Source organism: Suricata suricatta, chromosome 13, assembly GCF_006229205.1.
Source record: "Suricata suricatta isolate VVHF042 chromosome 13, meerkat_22Aug2017_6uvM2_HiC, whole genome shotgun sequence".
Taxonomy (NCBI): Eukaryota; Metazoa; Chordata; class Mammalia; order Carnivora; family Herpestidae; genus Suricata; species Suricata suricatta.
In genome coordinates, this window is record NC_043712.1 from 50,375,014 (window position 1) to 50,395,110 (window position 20,097).

General features: G+C 32.0%; 1 protein-coding gene across 1 annotated transcript in view; it reads right to left on the reverse strand.

The window, feature by feature from the left end:
• CNTLN (centlein) overlaps positions 1-20,097 on the reverse strand; it is a 291,923-nt gene that overhangs the window by 125,846 nt on the left and 145,980 nt on the right. The window contains exons 9-12 of the mRNA XM_029920696.1: positions 14,885-15,061; positions 12,997-13,122; positions 3,725-3,846; positions 2,260-2,379 (exon numbers count right to left, since the gene is read on the reverse strand). Of these exons, the coding sequence (XP_029776556.1) occupies positions 2,260-2,379; positions 3,725-3,846; positions 12,997-13,122; positions 14,885-15,061 (545 nt within the window). The remainder of the gene's footprint in view (positions 1-2,259; positions 2,380-3,724; positions 3,847-12,996; positions 13,123-14,884; positions 15,062-20,097) is intronic.

Consider the following 20,097-nt stretch of genomic DNA (forward strand, 5'->3'; position numbering starts at 1 on the left):
ACATTTTAGAATTGAAAATTATAGAAACCAAAGTAAAAAACTCAATGGTTGGGTTCAACAGCAGAGATGACAGATAAAAGAGGAAAAAGTCAGTGAACTTGAAGACAGAACAATAGAATTACCCAGTTTTAATGAAAATGATAAAACAGGATTAAAAATAAAATGAACAGAGCCTCAGAGAACTGTAGGTTAACACTAAAAAAATCTAACATTCATGAAAATAGAGTTCCAAAAATAGAGGAAAAAGAATGTGGGGCTGAAAAAAATATTTAAAGAAATAAAGGGGAAATTTTCCCAATTTGGCAAAGAGCACAAACCTAGAGTTTGAAGAAACATAGAAAATCCCAAACAGGATAAACCAAAAGAAATCCATGCCAAGACAGGTCATAATTTACCTTGTGAAAAGTAAAGACAAATAAAAATGATTGATGCAGTTAAAAAAATAATGCATTTCCTTTAGGGGAACAATTCAAATAACAGTTTTGAAAAGAAATTAAAGGGGAAAAAATGCTAAATTAGAACTCTCTAATCGGTGAAAATATCCTTCTGGAATGAAGATGACAGGAAGACATTCTAAAAAAAGGAAATCTTAGAGAATTTGTTGCTAGCCAACTTACCCTAAATGAAAATCTAAAGGGAAGCTCTTCAAACAGAAAGAAAATGAAAAAAGAAGAGAACTTGGAAGGTCAGAAATGAAGAAATAATAGTGGAAAGGCTAAAAGCATCCTTCTTCTGAAGTTTTAAGATTATGATTGATAGTTGAAACAAAAACTGTAACACCATCTAATGAATTTCTCAATGTCCCAAATAGATAAACCTACAGATACAGAAAGTAGATTATTGGTTACCTCAAAGGGGTGGTGGTAGTAGAAGGATTGGGGAAGTAACAGCTAAGTGGCATGAAGTTTGGGGGAGGGGATAAATGAGAATGTTCTAAAATTTTGTGATGGTGGTTATGCAACTCTTTGAATACACCAAAAGCCATGGAATTATTCACTGTCTATGGTGAATTACATGGCTTGTGAATTATATTTCATTAAAGCTATTAAAAATTGTCATAGAATATTTCTGGACAAATCTATAAATAATTTTCAAGATAAGAGACTTTATTATCAGCATAAGACTTTAGCACTAATAGAGTACAGTGTACTTTAAGATAAAACAGGATTGTAATTGGAAGTACACATTTTAATCTGATATATCATTTCCTTAAAAGTTTACCATTACATAGAAAAGGTGTAATCTCAAGTTACATGTTATTATATAAACACAGAAAGTATGATTCCGATTTTCAGCTAAAAAATTCACTGATATTTAATTATATTATGCTACATGATGCTAAATTCTAATAATCTAAAAGACATCAGGGTTTCAAAAAAACTGCATGCTCTTGATGTCAAAAATTAGCTCTAAATGAAAAAATAGTTAAGTAGCAAAGGAGGCTAATTATGTTGGTTTACTTCCTTTATATTTCAAAATAAAAAGCGTTCTTTCTTTGCCAAGCTGAATATAACAGCCTGTGAATTATAAGATCAAGGAAGAAAACTGTATGTTTTCTAAAATATGAGTATCCTTCATCAAGTTTTATATTTAGGGCAGCTAAAAGACCTATGTGGAGGGATCAGCATTAAGCCCAAAGGACAGGCAGTGCACAGCAAGAAAGAAAGTAATTCCCTCGTGTCTTTTGCAGGTCACTACCAAGGACCATGTTAGCAGATCCATACCAGACCCTTAACAGGCAGTTCTGCTGCTACCAGTAATTAGCTTGGACAGCTCTGGCTCCAAGAGTAGCAGCAAGGCTACACCATAATGAGCTCAGCTGGGATTAGCAGGACAGGGCAGGGAACCAAGAGAGCTCAGGCATTCTGCACTGCGTATGTATCTAGGAGATCAAACAAGGATGGCTGGCTAGGTTATCCCCTCTCCACCTCATTCCAAAAATGAAGCACGGCAGTGTCTAAAATACAAGCTAATGAAGAGCGACACCTCCAACAGATGAGAGCCACATTAATTAACACAATCCCTAGATCATATTATACAGTTTCGGCTAGAGCTAGCAAATGTGCAACTTGTTATTGCATTATACATATATATATATTTAAAAAGCGATTCCTTTTTTTCCTTTATTTTTATTAACAAAAACCAGATTATTTCATTTTCAAATTTTATAAGGTATTCCTCTCATGACCTTTAAGCCACAAAAAAAATTTCTCCCAAATGTTATTTAAGTCCATGCAGGTTGTTAAAAAAGAAACTCACTTTTGAATCATCAGCTCCTGGTTCTGCCTTTTGAAATAGGCCAGTTCATTCCACACAGCATCAGAATCTTCTTGTCGAAGTTGTTGGGGATCTACTCTCTTTATTTTTCTGACAGAAGTCCTATTTTTAAAATGAAGTTGTTTTCTTCCTTAATATGTTGAAAGTACAATGTAAATTTATTTATACATTCCCTAAAATTTAAAAATATCTATTGACCAAATTTCTAATTCAAGCTCACTATTTATAGAATGAATTTCCTAAAACCTAAATATGTAGACATTAAAATCCTACATGAGAATCTCCAAAAAGCCAACCTGCTATTCCAGAAAACAAACTTTTAAGTAGACCCATGATAGTCTTAGGTCTATTTCTCTCATGCATCCTAGTAATAATAAAACATATATTGCAGGATGATCACATTCTAAAAAAAGATTATCAGCAATCAAATCACCTAGAATTTGTTGTCAACCAATCTGAATGTGGTATATGTGCTCTCTCTTAAAACAAGCTATTATCAATAAATATATCAGAAAGTAGCTTTCACGCTTCTAGTGACTACTAAAGTTAGATGAGCAGAGGCTAAATGTAGGACAAATTGCTTTATCACTATTTTACTGACAAGTGATATGAAACATATTCCATTCTTCAAGGGAAAAAATTAGATACGACAATTACCTACAAAACATGCCAAATGCCCTTTATGTTTTCATTTTCTATACATAAAACAAACTCTTCGTTTTTATTTTGTAAAAGTGCTGTACTGGCCAATTTAGAAACAGTATTTCTCTATAGAACAGACCAATGTGTATCATCAACATTGCCCTAAAGGATCCATCCCAAAAGATGAGAGGGTAGTAGATTTTCTGTACTCATTCAGTCCTTTGCCCTCTGTTGATACTGTTAACAGGGGAGCCACTTACGACTAACCAAGATCTGAACACCTGTTCAGAGCAATTGAACTGAGACCGCCAATTCATTCAGATAAGCTGCAGAACAAACTGATGGATAGTAAAGATTTTCAAATTGCATGCTAGGTTGAAGTAGTTTTCAGATAGTTAATTTAACTATATATGTATATTTCATATTTCTCTGGTCTTTCATTTAAAGAGTTATAAACTTTGTAATACCATTATTTTATTTATTTACTTTATCAATTATATGGATATGAACTATTTTTGCTTTAAGTTATCTACTTTACTAAACTACTCTATTGATAGCTAAATGTATACAATAATTTATAATCACCTACATTATAAAATCTGCATATGATAGGAAAATCGTAGTTATTGCTAGCATATTTATCTGCTCTCATTTATTGTATTATCTATTTAAAAATTCACAATAAAGATTTGAGTACCAAATAGTTTTTTTTTTAAATCAAACAAAAGCCATTAAAACACCTATATGATGCTACTCCATTCCTTTTAATATTTAGGGAAATGCCTTTATGAGCTATGTAACGCACATGCCACTGCCTTCTTCCCACTGTTTTAATTGCTCTTTTACTGCTCTGTAGTTGGTCTGTAACATCTGTAGCCTTTCCTTGCGTTTTTCATGGGCATCTCTTAGCTCATCATTTTCTTGGCTCTGTAGAACACAAAAAAGCAAGTACACAAGTTTTTGAAAAGTATGAGTATAATGTTGCAAATAAAAGGTTGCCTGTCTAAATATGAAATTTGAAAGAGAACAGTAAATATAAATTAATTTGTAATATTTATTTAAACAGAAGAAAGGGAAAGATTCTTTAAGTCACAAAATAGGTTTGCTGGGTAAATTCAATGGACTCACTGCATTTTTCATAAGCTTTCAAATTTTTCAAAATTTTGACAATTTTGCTGTCAGACTAGTTTCATTCCTTTCCCTACAGTCAGTACACATTCAAATATTTATGAACTAATTTAGAGAATTTTAATTTATTTTCTTTTTGAATAAAAGGATAGTCTGTATATATTTGTTTTATATATGTCTATATATATTTGTTACAATTTGTTAATCATAAATGGATGAAATTAGTGTAAAAATGCTAATCATCATCAAAGCAATGCGTCGGCCCATGGATTTATGATTAGCTTAATATAAAGCATAATGATTACATAGGAGGAAAAATTAGTTTGGACCTATGTCTGAAGTAGCACAGTTTAAGATTCTGGGCTGCACTGTGCAGAATTGAAATGGAAGAACTGGACTTTGTACTCTTGAAGAGGTCATAGAAACATTACTGGGTTAGACAATTAAAATCAACAACTTCTAAATAGAGTGTATGAAATATGTCTGTATTTAGATATACCCACAAAATGAACTTATAAAGACCAAATTTTCAGTTTCTACAGGATGTATTTATGTTACTTATAAACGCTTTTTCAAAATAAAATAGCTTCTTGAGTTTAACCATGTGAATTTCAAATTTGTGTTTTAAACTTTCAAATTCCCATATGAAGGAACTTCTTTACTTATTTAGTGGAGGCAACAGGTACTCTCTAATACTATATGGTGAGGTGAAATAAGAAGGCATATGGCAGTCAGAAAAACCTGAAATCTATTCTTGGAGCTTTCTCAAGGTGGCTGAATACTCTTAAGAATACTATTTAAATTAATTCAATTTCTTTTTCTGTAAAATAGTGAAAAGAGCACAGAGATTTAAATGAGGATGACTAAATTAAATGAGCAAATATACAGGTAAAGCCGCTGGCACTGTACTTGCCTGAAAGAGGCACAAAGCAGAAGTTAGCTTCCTTCCCGTTCTTCTTCCCAGGTATTACCTGATGCCCTTAGCATTAAGAAGCCAAATTCGGGGTGCCTGGGTGGCTCAGTCCATTGAGCATCCGACTTTGGCTCAGGTCATGATCTCACAGTTTGTGGGTTTGAGTCCCGCATTGGGCTCTGTGCTGGCAGCTCAGAGCCTGGAGCCTGCTTCTGATTCTGTGTGTCCCTGTCTCTCTGCCCCTCCCCTGCTCATGATCTGTTTCTCTCTGTCTCTCAAAGATAAATAAATGTTAAAACAATTTTTTTTAAAAAAAGAAGCCAAATTCATGGTTTCCTGAACCATCTACCTCTCTTCTCAACAGTGAGATAATATTTACAGAGAGATAATATTTACAGAGAGATAATATTTACAGAGTTTGTATTATTATACTGCAATTCTACCTGTCTCAACAGTATGGATATTTTGTCATTCCACTTTGAATATAGGTCTAGTAGGATTACTTCAATAAATCTCTCAAGTAGTTATAAGTATTTGAGTCCTGTATGCACCAATCATATGTATGCCATCTGGTAATGGAAGTGCTTGATGAAAAAGCATGAGAATGGCATCACTTGAAAGGGGCAATCAGAATAAATGTACCTAAAAAGCTTTAGAAGACAAACAGATTGCAATTACTGCAAACTTGCTAAAGAGTAGCAAGGTTTAATACCATGATTAAAAATTCAGGATACTGAATTGAATTCTGTTCATTTCAATTGAAGAACAATATATTAAGAGTCTATTACATGCAGAGTATTAAGTGCTGATGAGTTCAACTCTTCCTGCTCAAAGTTGGTAAATTTTATCCTGACATATTTACTTAAATGTAGTGTGTCCCAGTTTCTCCATCTTTAAAATAAAATCTATTTATATCTCTTCTTCGAAGACAAAAAAATTATTTACCTCTTTTTTAAAAAATTAATGTTTATTTAGTAACAGAGTGTGAACGAAGGATGGACAGAGAAAGCGGGAGACAGTGAATCCAAAGCAGACTCCAGGCTCTGAGCTATAAGCACAGAGCCCAATGTGAGGCTCGAACTCACAGACCACGAGATCATGACTTGAGATGGAAGTCAGATGCTTAACTGATTGAGTCACCCAGGTGCTCTAGGATGATTTACCCTTGACCTTAAGTTTTCCCTACTGTTGGTAAACAATCCGAATATAACTTTACTTCTTTAAACAATAAGCTTTTTAATCTTAAGTATGGAAAATAATTTAAATTAACCAGAAAGAAAAGTAATAATTAATAGTGTTATTCCCTCATAAATAAATGTAAGTTCATAGTATTTATTAGGATTCCTTAAGAACTAATTTATTAGGAGTTTAAAGAGCATATATTATAAATTTATCAATAAAATAATTATAAGAAATGTAATAAAAATATTCATGTCAAAACAAATTTTTTTAAGTTTACTTCTTTAGTTTGAGAGACAGAGGGAGAGAGAGTGCACACGAGAGAAAGAGAACAAGCATGAACAAGGGACGGGTAGAGAGAAGGAGAGAGGGAATCTGAAGCAGGACCTGCACTGTCAGCGCAGAGCCTGACATGGGGCTCAAACTCATAAACTGAACTCCCAAACCAAACCATGAGATCATGACCTGAGCTGGGATCAAGAGTTGGATGCTAAACTAACTGAGCCACTCAGGTGCCCCCGAAACATAATTTTCAAATAAACATAGTTAAGCTGAGTATTTTGTTAAATTCTAAAATACCTTTCTCTAATGCTTCTTCATTGAATCAAATTCTTTCCCCATAAACTCTTATTTTACAATGAATTTCTCAAAAATTATCACATACCAATCCATTTTCAAGAGTCCCTAGAAGCTCTGAGTAAATAGAAACTAAAAGACTCTCCAACAAGTAAAAATTAATCAAATGAAATATTCAGATTTTTTTGCGTTGTCTTTCATAAAAATCCTCTGTTAAGTCTATGGAACAAATGGAGTTTCATATTGTTAGTACTGCCATTATTTTAACATTTTTCAGTATTGCCTCAGCTGCCATTAATTACTGAATTTATACACAACATTTTCCCTAGTTCTTAGATAGAAATCAACTATGTTATGCTATTCAACCAAAAATTAAGACTCAATAAAAATTTCCTGAGTCTTAAATGTTAGCCAAACATGCCAGAGTCTGTTCTAGTCATAACACTTAAACAAAGCACTCACCATGGCCCCCCTGCTTCCTAAAACTTTGGTATAATATGTTTCATATTAGCAAATAGTTTTGATTTTTCTATAGCAGTTAAAATAGGGGGCTCCCACCATTAAGTAGTGATTATGGGAAAGTAGTTTTATAGATGAGCTTTCTCCTTTAACATTACATGCTTCATAATTTACTACAAATAATGCTAGAGTATTTACATATTTCTTATAAAATTACTAAGATGTAAATTATTACAAATGAAAGGAAACTAAGATTATTTCACAAATCAATTTGATAGGCATAATTTATAACAATTATTATTTTAAAATGCAGTTTCATCCATAGATTTGTCTTTTGAGAATGTAACTACCAAATTTTAATACATGGGTTAAATAAGTCCTAGAGACTATTTTCCTTTGGCCTAGTCTAAACATAGAATTATAGAGATATGTAAGTATAGGATAAATAAATAAATACATAGATAATATATGTTCAAAGAAAAATATTTTTCCCTATTTTAGTGCAAGAACAGATTTAGCTGAAGTCTTCACGCAAAAGCTACTATCTCAAAAGAAATGTTTAATGTGTAGAACGATTAACAAAAATATTTTTATAATATTCTAACAAATACAAGTTAACCATAGTTTGGATTATTATTCTTTAAGTCCCATTTTTTTATAGTTTGTTTATTTTTGAGACATAGACAGAACAAGAGTGGGGGAGGGGCAGAAAGAGAGAGAGACACAGAATCCAAAACAGGCTCCAGGCTCTGAGCTGTAAGTGCAGAAAACGATGCAGGGCTTGAACCCATGAGCTTGAGATCACATGACCTGAGCTGAAGTTGGATGCTCAATCATCGACTGAGCCACCCAGCTGACCCACTTTAAGTCCCATTTGACTATAATAGCCTACATCAAAACCATAGTACTTCATTTGGGAAAATCTTTACCCAAAGATCTTATAACAAAATCAAATTAAAGACTGAAAGGTACACGTAATATCACTAATCACTAGATTTTTCCATGAGGATACACTCAAAAATATCCCAAGGGCAGCCACTGAATTAGGTCCATTTATTCATTAGATCACTCAATAAAACACTTAGTGACCACCTTCTCTATATTTTGCAATTAAAGTAGCTAAACTAGAGGCTCTAATTTCTATATACAAACAAGTCTGATGACTAAAACATGAGAAAATAGAAAGACTGTATCAACTTACTTTGTTTCATGGTATCTGCAATTTTACTTGAGTTCAAAGGAACAAAAAATGAGTTTTAATCTAACCCACTAATTTGATCAAAGACTCTATGACAGGTATGAGGCAAACTAAGAGCTTGAGTGCTGTTAATAAAATAGTGGCTCAATCTCCACAAAATAATAGTAGGGTTTTTAAAAAGTTAACAGAAAACTTTCATAAAATATCAAGTATTCCATGAATGATTAATTTTAGCAAAGTGTAAAAGCTGAATGTATAAAAAGTGCACATTACAGCATTGAAAAATAAAAGACACATAAACTGTATTCAAAGAACATACTGATGTTATTAAATGGTATAGAAAAGTGCTAATAGAATCAAATTATTGAATGCATTAAAGTCCATAAAGCAGATATTCATGGCATTAGTGATCCCAAGAATGGTAAAGATTTCAGAAAACTTTGATGCATTGCTTTCCAAATTATAGTTTATAAGTTCACTACACTTATGAAGTCAGGATTTGGAAATGGCTGGGATGTTTAGAATAATAGTTTCTCATCTCTTCTATTACTATTGGTTCTTTTGTTTACAACATTGGTCACTCATCTTGAAAATATATACAACCATTCACAGAAAAAAGCTAAACAAGGTAATGTACCAATATCTTTACAAAATTCATCACTACTATTAGGATGATATGCATGACTTACTACTGGTATAATAAGGAGCATCATTTCAAAATCTCAAAGGGCACATACATATCTTCATGGTGGAAGTTTTCTGGAGAAGCTTATTTGTCCTGCTTTCCCTACACAATCCACCTTGGTGATCAACTTGGGACCTAAAGATATCTACTGCAGGGTCCCTGGGTGCTTCATTCAGTTGTGCGCCCGATTCTTGATTTTGGCTCAGGTCATGATCTCACAGCTCATGGGATCAAGCCTCATGTCAGGCCTGAGCATGTATTTAGTTTAGTGTTTCCAACAGGCATCTTCCATGGAAAATAGTTTTTTTGTGAAGTATCGATAGGTATAATATAATCAAGTAAACCTGGGAAATAATTATCTATACTTTTCTATAGATTCACAATGCACATTATATCTTAATGGCTCATGAAAAAATGAGATTTTAACTCACTGTTTATGATAATTGAGCATAGAACATTTTTCTCTGTCATATTCCCATTAGCTTCTAGCAGAGGAGTATTCAATAGAATACTAATAGGGGAAGGCCATGACAAAAATTCAATAGGTATTAATGGGGAATGGTCTACAAATGGAGCAGCATGACCAAAAATGCATATTAAAAACCATAATACACTGTTGGGGGTTGAAATAAATCCCCTTCAGAAAGGTATGTTCAAGTACTAACCCCCTTGGCAATAGGTCTTTACAGATGTAATTAAGTTGAAATGAGATCCTTAGGATTGGTCCCTAATCCAATTGATTATAACAATTGTCTATAACAAGGAGAAATTTAGACAAAGAGAGACACACACACGGAGGGAAGATGTCAGGAAGTATGAAGACACAGGGTGAGCACCATCTATAAGTAGAAGAACACCTGACACCACTAGAAACTAGAAGAGAGAAATGGAACAGAGTCTCTGTCACAGGCTTCAGAAGGAACTAATCCTATTGACATCTTAATTTGGGAACTTTGTAGCCTCTAGGACTTTGGGTCAATAAATTTCTGATCTTTTCTTTTTTTTAAATATTTTTTGTTAATGTTTATTTATTTGAGAGAGAGAGAAAGAGTGTGAGTAGAGGAGGGGCAGAGAGAGAGAGGAAGACACAGAATCCGAAGCAGGCTGTCAGCACAGAGGCCAACACAGGGCTCGAACACGTGAATCACGAGATCATGACTTGAGCTGAAGTCACTCAACTGACTGAACCAGCCAGGTGCCCCAATAAATTTCTGTTCTTGTAAGCCAGGCAGGTTGTGGTAGTTTGCCATGCCAGCCCTAAGAAACTATTACAGACACATCATTAGTTCCTATCTTACTTTGTATTCATATGCACTTGAGGAACAGTAATAATATTAATATTATGGCCTAATTAAGAGAAATATAGGAAGAAGTGTCATGCCTTCACTAAATATGATAGGTATACTTACTAATCTAAGGCCATGAATTAAAAACTATCCTGGACCCAATCACTCTTTTTGGAATTGCTTTTACTTTGCAGGTTTTGTTTACCCACTTCTTTTGATAAAGTCTTGATTATAGTGCTTTTTTCATTCAACTATTTTGCTCTTTTAAAACAAGAATCCTTTCCTACTAAATGACAAAATAATATGAAAATAGTCTGCTCACATTTTCTCCTTATCTTGCAAATCTATAAAACATATATTTGAAATTCATGATTACCATTAACCGACCTCAAAAAGGAATACAGAAAAAGTATAAATGAAAAAGAGATTGTGAGAAGAAAGAATTGCACTCTGAAAATAAACTTGAAGCCTCATCCAGAAGAGTGGTTGTTAGGAAAAAGGAATGACAAATTAGTGCAATGCTTTTGAGACTCTTTTTGAAACAAGAAATTCAAGAGGTAGAAGAGGATAGATCTAAAAATGTCTTAATTGCTCTACTCTTTCCTGCCAAAAACAAGAGACTGTCCAAGACTCACAATTTGGGGGCAAGTAAGTGGAGATCTATTACTACTAAATGGGATATGTGATAGTTAATTTTATGTGTTAATCATTTTCTCTGGGTGTCTCTGTGAGGGTGTTTCTGTACAAAACGAACATTTAAATCAGAAGACTGGGTTAAGTATATTGTCCTTCCCAAAGTGATTGAATTCATCCAAATCACTGAAGGCCTGATCAGAATAAAAGGCTGCATAAGAAAGAATTCTTACTTTCTGCCTTTTAGCTGAGACTTTGGTTTTGTCCCTTTGGACTCAGAATCAGACTGGGACTCAAACTTACACTATCAGCTTCCTGGTTTTCAGGCCTTTGGACCCAGACTGAAATCATACCACTGGCTCTCCTGATCTCCAGTTTGGCGACTATAGATCGTAGACTTCTTAGACTCCATAATTGCAAGACCCAATTCCTCAGAGTAAACCAATTTATCTCTCTCTGTTTCTCTCTTTCTCCCTCTCTCTTGAGATAGATAGATGGATATAGATAGATATAGATATATAGATACAGATACAGATATAGACCTTTTTCAGAATAATGATACCTCATAGGGAAAACTGAAAGGATTCTATCCTATTGGTTCTGTTTCTCTGAAGAACCCAGATTAATACAGGATAGAAATCTTGGTATGTGAATTTCAAGAATTATGAAAAACAAGGAAGATGATAACCTGGCTTCCTAAGCATGCCTTTAATATCCTCTGTGTGTTCCCAGGTTGGCACAAATATACTAGATTCTCACTATGCATGCAGCATCTTCCTAACTAGAGAAAGGATCTTGGATGATAGATAGTTATCTTGTCTCCTGTTTTACAAAGGACTCCTTTGGCTAGTTGGCACCGCTCAGTAAGTTGTTACTGAGTAAACAAATGAATTAGCAAATAACTCCAGGTATAGGACACCTGGCTGGCTAGGTTGGAAGAGCTTGTGACTTGACCTCAGGGCTGTGAGTTCAAGCCTCATGATGGGTATAGAGATTATTAAAAAATAAATAAATAAATGAACCAACTAAATAAATTGATAACTCCAGGTATATAAATTTCAGGTAGGCTAAGTACTAGCAACTTGATGTCATCTGATCATTTTATTTTTCATAGAAAAAGAGATGATAATTTCCCTTTCTTTTAGAACTAACAGTTCAACTCTGCATAAATATAAATTTTTATTTAGTGAAAAGGCAGAAAAAGGTATTCATTGTTGCTTAGGTTAGCTATACCTCAACAGCATATCTTGTTCCCCAGTACACATAATGTAAGTCATGTCTTTTCTCCCTAAGAGTAACCTATATTATACGACAAAGAATCTGAGCTTTAAATGTATTGGATTCTAATCATGTGTAAAACAATGGCTTTGTCATAAAATGTCTTAAAAGAATTTGAAATTAAATTAAATGGCTGCATCTCAAATAGAATAGGCCTTTGGGTAGTTGTGAATAAAGAATGACAAGTTTAGCCGTATTAAATTCAGAAAAATTTAAAGCCCTCAATATAGTCAAATGGAAAAACTAATATATTTGCCATTTTGACTATGTAATTTTTCTTTAAAGGACAATTGTGAGTGGCTTGAGCTAAGTGCATATAGTTTTTAACTCACTTTTCTTTTTATATGTTCATCATATTGAGAGAATTATACTATGAAAAATTCTCTACTTGCTATAGTTCTAATTTTTTTGTCTCTGAAGAACTAAAAGAAATTTATTTCTAATATTTAGCCAAAATCTTCCCAATTATATTTTTTCCAAACAATTTGATTTTTTTTCAAATAATTTGATATTTTTCCAAACAATTTTAAAGTAGTGAACAAATATTTGCTTTCAAGCAGCAAATTTTTTACTTTATTTTCCTAAGAAATATGAGAAACAAGTCCAACTGATGATACATTTTTGTACATGTAATTAAATTCAGGAAAGATAAATGATAAGCAGTGACTTGCGAAGTGAATGTTTACTTTGGTATATCTTTATCTTTGCAAGGCTCCTACTAAAGAAATGATTTAATGTTCACCTTTAGTTGTAGTGCCTTCTCTAAGTTTTCAATCTTTCTTTCAGCTTTCCTCAGTTTCCTCAGCTCCTCAGAGTCTGAGAAAGAACTCTTTGGGGACAAAGACCTTGAACGTTTCACAGGTGGTTCCTCGAGAATAAAACAAGGACATGGTTGAACTAGTTGGAACACTGGATTATGAAAGACATGCAAAATTAAAGAACATGTAATTTTGAATACTAATAATGAATTATAAAAAAAAATCCTGCATGGAATACCAGAGAAATAACAAGCGGAATTACCACAGTGCTACCGCTAAAGGTTTCTCTGTGACTCGTTAATGAGAATATTCATTTACATTTACATTGTTTCTTTCAGAATAATGATGTCCCATTAGGGAAGACTAAAGGGTTATAGACTCAGAAATGCAAGAAACCTCATTACAAAGGAGGGGATAGAGGCTGGTCTAATTGCTCTATAAGGGTCCAAGGTTACACTTGATAGGACAACCAGAAACAAGAGGGAAAGGATTTTTTTCCCTTTGAAATAGTTTAACACACTGTGAAGTGGAAGGAACAATATGCTTGAGGAATATAAATACAACAGACAGTAGATCTTATACCATAATGACCATATGGTCATTAACTATAATGTGGCTAACTAGAGACAAGAATGTGTGTTTATATTATGTACAGCTTCATATACCAATCTGGAGAAGGAATATGTGAGAGCAACTATTAAGCCGGGCAACATATTGTTCATACTTACTGCCTGAGCTTATGAAAAAGAAAGAAAATTTTGTTCCAAATATCCCTCTCATTTTCTTGACTTTTGTTAAAAGCAACGAAACATCAAAGTGGTACATTTTTTAACTTCAATAATGTAGCAAGCAACCAAATTAGACCCTATAATGTATCTCCATTTTAGGAATGTTTTCTTTCATTTAAATAAAGCTTAATATTCTGAAACTACTCCAAAATGGCAAGAAATGTATAATGCAGTTATGTTTAAATAAATACATATGTACATATATAAAGCTCACTCTTCTGTAAAATACTAATAGTATTAAGGGAGTAAATAAGACTATAAAAGTAACTTGGGTCTTTTTAAATACTTCCTTTATTAGACAGTTCTATTCATAGGAAAAAATGGAAATAACTAAAAACAATGATCTTGAAAAAGTTTTCTGTTTATAAAAACATTATTTTCTACTGCTGAAGTAACAAGTGTGAGATAAATGTATAAAATTTCTTACTTTTCTGTTTATCTAGAATTTACATATTTACAATGTGATATTATAAAATTTTTATATTGGTTAATGTTTATAGAATCTTTTGCAGCATAACAGGAATATATACTATAGTACATACACTGTAATACAAATACTACAAAAAGGTAAACTTAGACATTAATAAATGAGAAGCATGCTTTAGAAAATTTGCTTAATTTTTCTGTTGCCACATCTTTAAATTTGAAATTATACAATTGCATAAATTAATGTTAAATTCCACTTTATAGTTTATATCTACATGGGCAGTATTTTAAATATCATATCTGAATGAAATAGAAACATTAAGATATATTTTTCTTTTACAACTAATACTACTTTAGAATGATTTTTACTTAGATTAGCTTATCCATAAATTAGATACATGAGGGATACTTAGCAAAACTTCTTAACCTAAGAATGTTAATCTACTGCAAAACAGCTACACTACTGCTAATATATTTAATTAAATTAGGAATATATTATTTAGTTTTGAAAAAGGCAAAACTCTCTACTCACAACAATTTTTTATCAAGCATGTGGCATATAACATTTTTAAGCTTCCAAGCAGAGAAGTAAATGGTGCCATTTTTTTAACAGCCAGCCTCATCCTGACAAATTCACAAAATGACAAAATGTCCCTACCTTATGTTTTCCTTCAGTACGTGTCCAGATGCTCTTCTCTGAGGAATCCTTGTTGGTAGATTTGTTCTCTGACAGTTTTTCATTGGCTATTTTTAGTTTTTCCTGTAAATACTCAATTTCAGATTTCTGTGAGACCATTAAAGCTTCTAAGCTTGATAAAGATGGCCGTTGAGATACCTATTTAAAAAAGTGTAAGTGCAAATATATACGCATGCTTCTGTATTATTTATATATGTGCAAATGCTTATACATAATATTACATTATATGACGAAGTGTTCAGAGAAGGAAAATTTCATTTCAATAATAAATTGTAAACTAGCACTAGCTAAACTTCTATTATCCTAACAGAATGGCATTTTCCAATCAAACAACCAAGAGTGTGTAAATATTTTCCTAAATAATATTGCCATACAGATTTGCATAAAATATTTAAAGCATGGTAGACCATGAAATATACCACTCATATGTAAATTAATTATTTCAAAAATAACAATTATATACATATGCATTTGTTCACAAAATACTACGTCCACCATTTGATCATCATGAGTCATATAATACCACTGAATATAAACCTGATAAAAGGAAACCAACAGCACTATAGGTCTAATTATCTTTCAGTGTATCATAATTAAATAACATCAACTCAAAGGACTCTGATATTTTTAAAGTCAATACAGTCCACTGCATTCTTTTGAAATTTATTACTATGTCCAATAATCTGTTAATGATAAGCACCACATTGTAACAACAACAACAAATCACAGAAAAATTAAGCATGTAGGATATCTTCAAGAAATGTTAGTGCATAAAAACTAGCATTCTATAAAATTCTACTACCATCTTAAATGAATATATTTGAGATCATTAAAATCCAGGCACATTATCATATTTCAAATGAACCACTCCAGTTACCAAAAAAACAAAACAAAACAAAAAAAAAAACAACACCATTCATAGCGCAAACAAAGTTTTTGTTGATTTCCAGTAAAGAAAGTCAAGATTACAATCACAAGATTCTAATACTGGATATAGAACCAGTAGCCCTGAAAATACTTTCATTTAAAATGTGGAAAACCTTATCCATCCTAAATGATATTCCTAAGGGCTATCAGAAGAATACATATGTTTAACTTTTCTGAACTAATGTTGGAAAATTTTACCCTTTTCTGGTTTTAACTTCTTTCATTTTTAAGGAAATAGGAAAAATTGTTCTAATTCTAATTTCTAATTATTATGAGAGAGATCATCTTTGATTTATTTACATTGTTACACTTTTGTCTATCTAAATCACTTGATTTGTTTCCAAACCTTCATTCTATTCCGCTGCTAAATATTTTTCTCAATGTTGTTTATATTGTGCTGTTACCACATTTATAATATGTTAAATATTAATTCCAGTACTATTCTTTAAGTATCAAATTAAAATACTTCAAGCACTTTTATTTCAAATTCCTGCCCAATCACCACATGACTATCATTTATTTTATTTTCTCTTCCTATAGTGTAATGAAATTTATAATATTTATAACTATTTCATTTGATTGGGCTGCCAATCTGAACAGTTTTCAAAAGCTACCTTCTATTATCCAGGTTCCTTTAAATAAAATTATGCAGAATATATTAATATCCCATCATTTATCAAAGGTATTTTTAAAGAAGTTGTTCAAGGGCAAACAAAAATTTACAATAAAATGGAAATAACATAACTTTAGTTTTATTGGTATATCCAATAAGAAATCCTATGTTCTCTAAATGAGTTAAATAGTTTACTTATTTAATAATTAATTTAATATAATAGATATGAAAAATACAAATATCCAGTCAAGAAGCTACAATGATAAATAATTCAAATATTCATGAAGACATTAAAAATGCCCCAACTGGCTATCATTGTCAGGAGCAGTCCTTCAAAATTCTTCAAAATCACAGAACTTCAAAAACTATAAAAGTAGTGATTAACTCAAATTCACATAGGAGCCAGGAAGATAATGTAAGTAAAATCGGTTGTGTTTAGTTTGTTTTAAAATTATAGTTTTAGAATTGATTCAAGAGAGATGCTCTATAGATATATTAAACATGTATATGCATTCTTTACATCCACAAAATAATGTATACATTCTCCCCTTTTTAAAAAACTTATTCTCTCCCTCTCTTGCCTTTTATCACTTTTGCTAGAGATACATGCACAAGAAATATTTCATACTGCTCTTAATATTACCACTTTTACAAGTATAAGAAACATGAAATGTCAAATGACACTCAGCCTCACCTCAGGGCACAATGAGAGTGTATGTGGCAAAGGCAACTCAGCTCCAACCAACTGTTTTCCTAGGAATGAACATGGCCCACCACTGCCACAGCTGCTGATCTTTCAAAAGAAGGAATTAGGACTTCTAAGGGAAATCTCCTAATTTTAAACTGTTGGCCAGACTCCTGTATTTTGAAAATGGTTGTGGGAGTTATAAACCCCTACAAATTTTCTAGGGAAGTTTTGAAATATGCATCAAAGCACATAAAAGTATATCAAGCCTGTGGCTTAGCATTCTATTCATGTTTAGGGTTGATACAGAAAGATATCCATGATAAACTGTTAAATAAGAAAAGCAAGTTACCAACGAATATACTATATAGAAACAGATTTCACCAAATGTGCATAGGAAAAAAAAAACTTTAATATGTTTTACTTAGCGTTATTTCTGAGTGGAAAAATTATATGTGAATTATTTTCTTCATATTTACTTGTACTAATAAATTTTAATTAAATTTAAATTTTATTAAAAATAATAAATTTTAGGGGCACCTGGGTAGTTCAGTCAGTTGAGTGTTCCACTTCAGCTCATGTCATGATCTCACACTTGTGGGTTTGAGCCCCACATGTGGCTCTGTGCTGACAGCTCAGAGCCTAGAGCCTGCTTCAGATTCTGTCTCCCTCTCTCTTCCCCTCCCCCACTCACACTCTGTCTCTCTCTCAAAATAAAAAAACATAATAAAAATTAAAATTATAATAAATTTTACAATGCAAGTTTTTCAAAATGTAAAGTTTCTCTTCAAATAAAAGGAATAAAGGTTGCATATAAAAATTTCAGGTTAGATAGGAGAAATACAAATGGAAGTCTCTCTATAATCTCATCTCTTACAGTTCACTAGTGATAACTTTGCACCATACTATGCAGATGTTAAAAAGAAAAGGAAAATCACTATAATTCTGCCCTTTAATCTGCTTTTTAAAATAGGCTTAATGTTTTAGAACAGTTTTATACTTACAGAAAATCTAAGCAGATGCTACAGAGAGTCCTATACCTCCTAATCTCACCCATCCAAGCCCCCCTATTATTAACATGTAAAATCAATATGGTACATTTGTTATAAGTAATGAACCAATATTCACACATTACTTTTAACTAAAGTCCATAATGTATTCAAATCTCCATAGTTTGTACATAACACCCTTTTTCTGTTCCAGATTCCCATCCACAATACCACATTACATTCACTTATACCAGCAACTCTTGGCTGTGACCGTTTTCAGACTTTCCTTACTTTTGATAACACTGATAGTTTTGATGAGTAGAATGATATGCAGTCCACTGCAGGATACCCCTCTATTGGAATCTGTCTAAATTTTTCTCATAATTAGACTGGGGTTATGAGTTCAGGAAAGGAAGATCACAGAAGTAAAGTACCATTTCCATTATATCATATGAAAGGTACATAGTATCAACACAGTTTGACTAATTGATATTGACCTTGATCACCTAAAGTGGTGTTTGTCAGACTACTCCACTGTGAAGTTACCCTTTTGTCCCCCATCCATACTATACCAAGTGTGCTCTTAAAACTTAATAATTATATGTATTTTATTATATTTATTATATGTATGAGAAATGTACATATCTTTACTTGTCATTATCCTTTTCAACTACTGCATGGAAGGATTACCAAAATCAAGCCAATAGGTCCCCTTGTCTGAGGAAGTTCATTTTATCTATTGCCCTTAAAATCATAGGTATTTGAAAAGTTTAATTTTCCTACTAAAAATTATTAGTATTTGTATGAACAATTTTTTCTCTAATGTCAAAAATACTTGTTCACCTCTATAGTTCACATTCTTAAAAGACAATGAATGGTACAGTGCTAGACCGTAATTAATCCAGATAAGAAGTGATCAATGGAGTATGTGTCCAAATGCCTCCAATTGGAACTCTCTCTTTAAATTGACCATTATTAATATATAACTTTTCTTTCACATTGATCCACAAAGGAAATTTTATCAAAAGATGTAGAGTAGAAGGAGGGCATGGGATGCCTTTACGTGTTATGTCAATAACTGTTAAGAATTATATAAATTAAATATCTAGTCATGTTGAAGCAACATCATATGGCATTAAAGAATAGAGGCTGAGTGAATAATGCCTAATAAATAGAAAATAGCTTCAAAATCATAATGATCACAAAGAAGTGTAAGTTGTTTTCCCTTATAAGTAAATTTTAATTAAACATATTTTGTTTCCTAGTATACTAAAATAATAGTAACTGCCATTTACTAAAAAATACTGAGTTACTAACTATAGATAGCATTTCACACATTATTATCTTAAGAAATTTATAAATTCTAAACCTGTCAATAATGTAGCCTATTGCAAAACAAAACATTTAAAAGGACATGATACTTTAGCAAAGGAAATAATTTCCCCTAATATATTAAACATATATGTTTGTTTAAAATCTGTATATGTGTATGTATGTAAAATTTCTAACCTGTATATGTATGTATCAGAGAAATTGACATCTTGAAAAATTGTTTTCTGAAAATAAACTCAAATCCTTCTGGAAGAAGATACAATATAAAAATATATAATATATATTAGAGTATATACATATATAAAATTTTATACATATAAAAAGTTTTATTCATACATATATAAAATTTCCTTCTTATGAAATGCCTTAATCTCAACAAAAACTTGACTTTTTATTTAAAATTAATTTTAGAAAGCAGAACTATATCTACCACCAATTTTTAGAACAAACATTGTTAGCCAAATCATCCACCACTTGAAAATGAATGACTTAATAGTCACATATTATTTTTTAGAAAAAGAAAAAGTAAAATAATATCATGTCAAAACGGCATCATAAATCAAGATAGTCTTATTATAAAAGCTGACAAACGGAATTAAGTGTGCCAGCTTAAATTTATACCTGACTT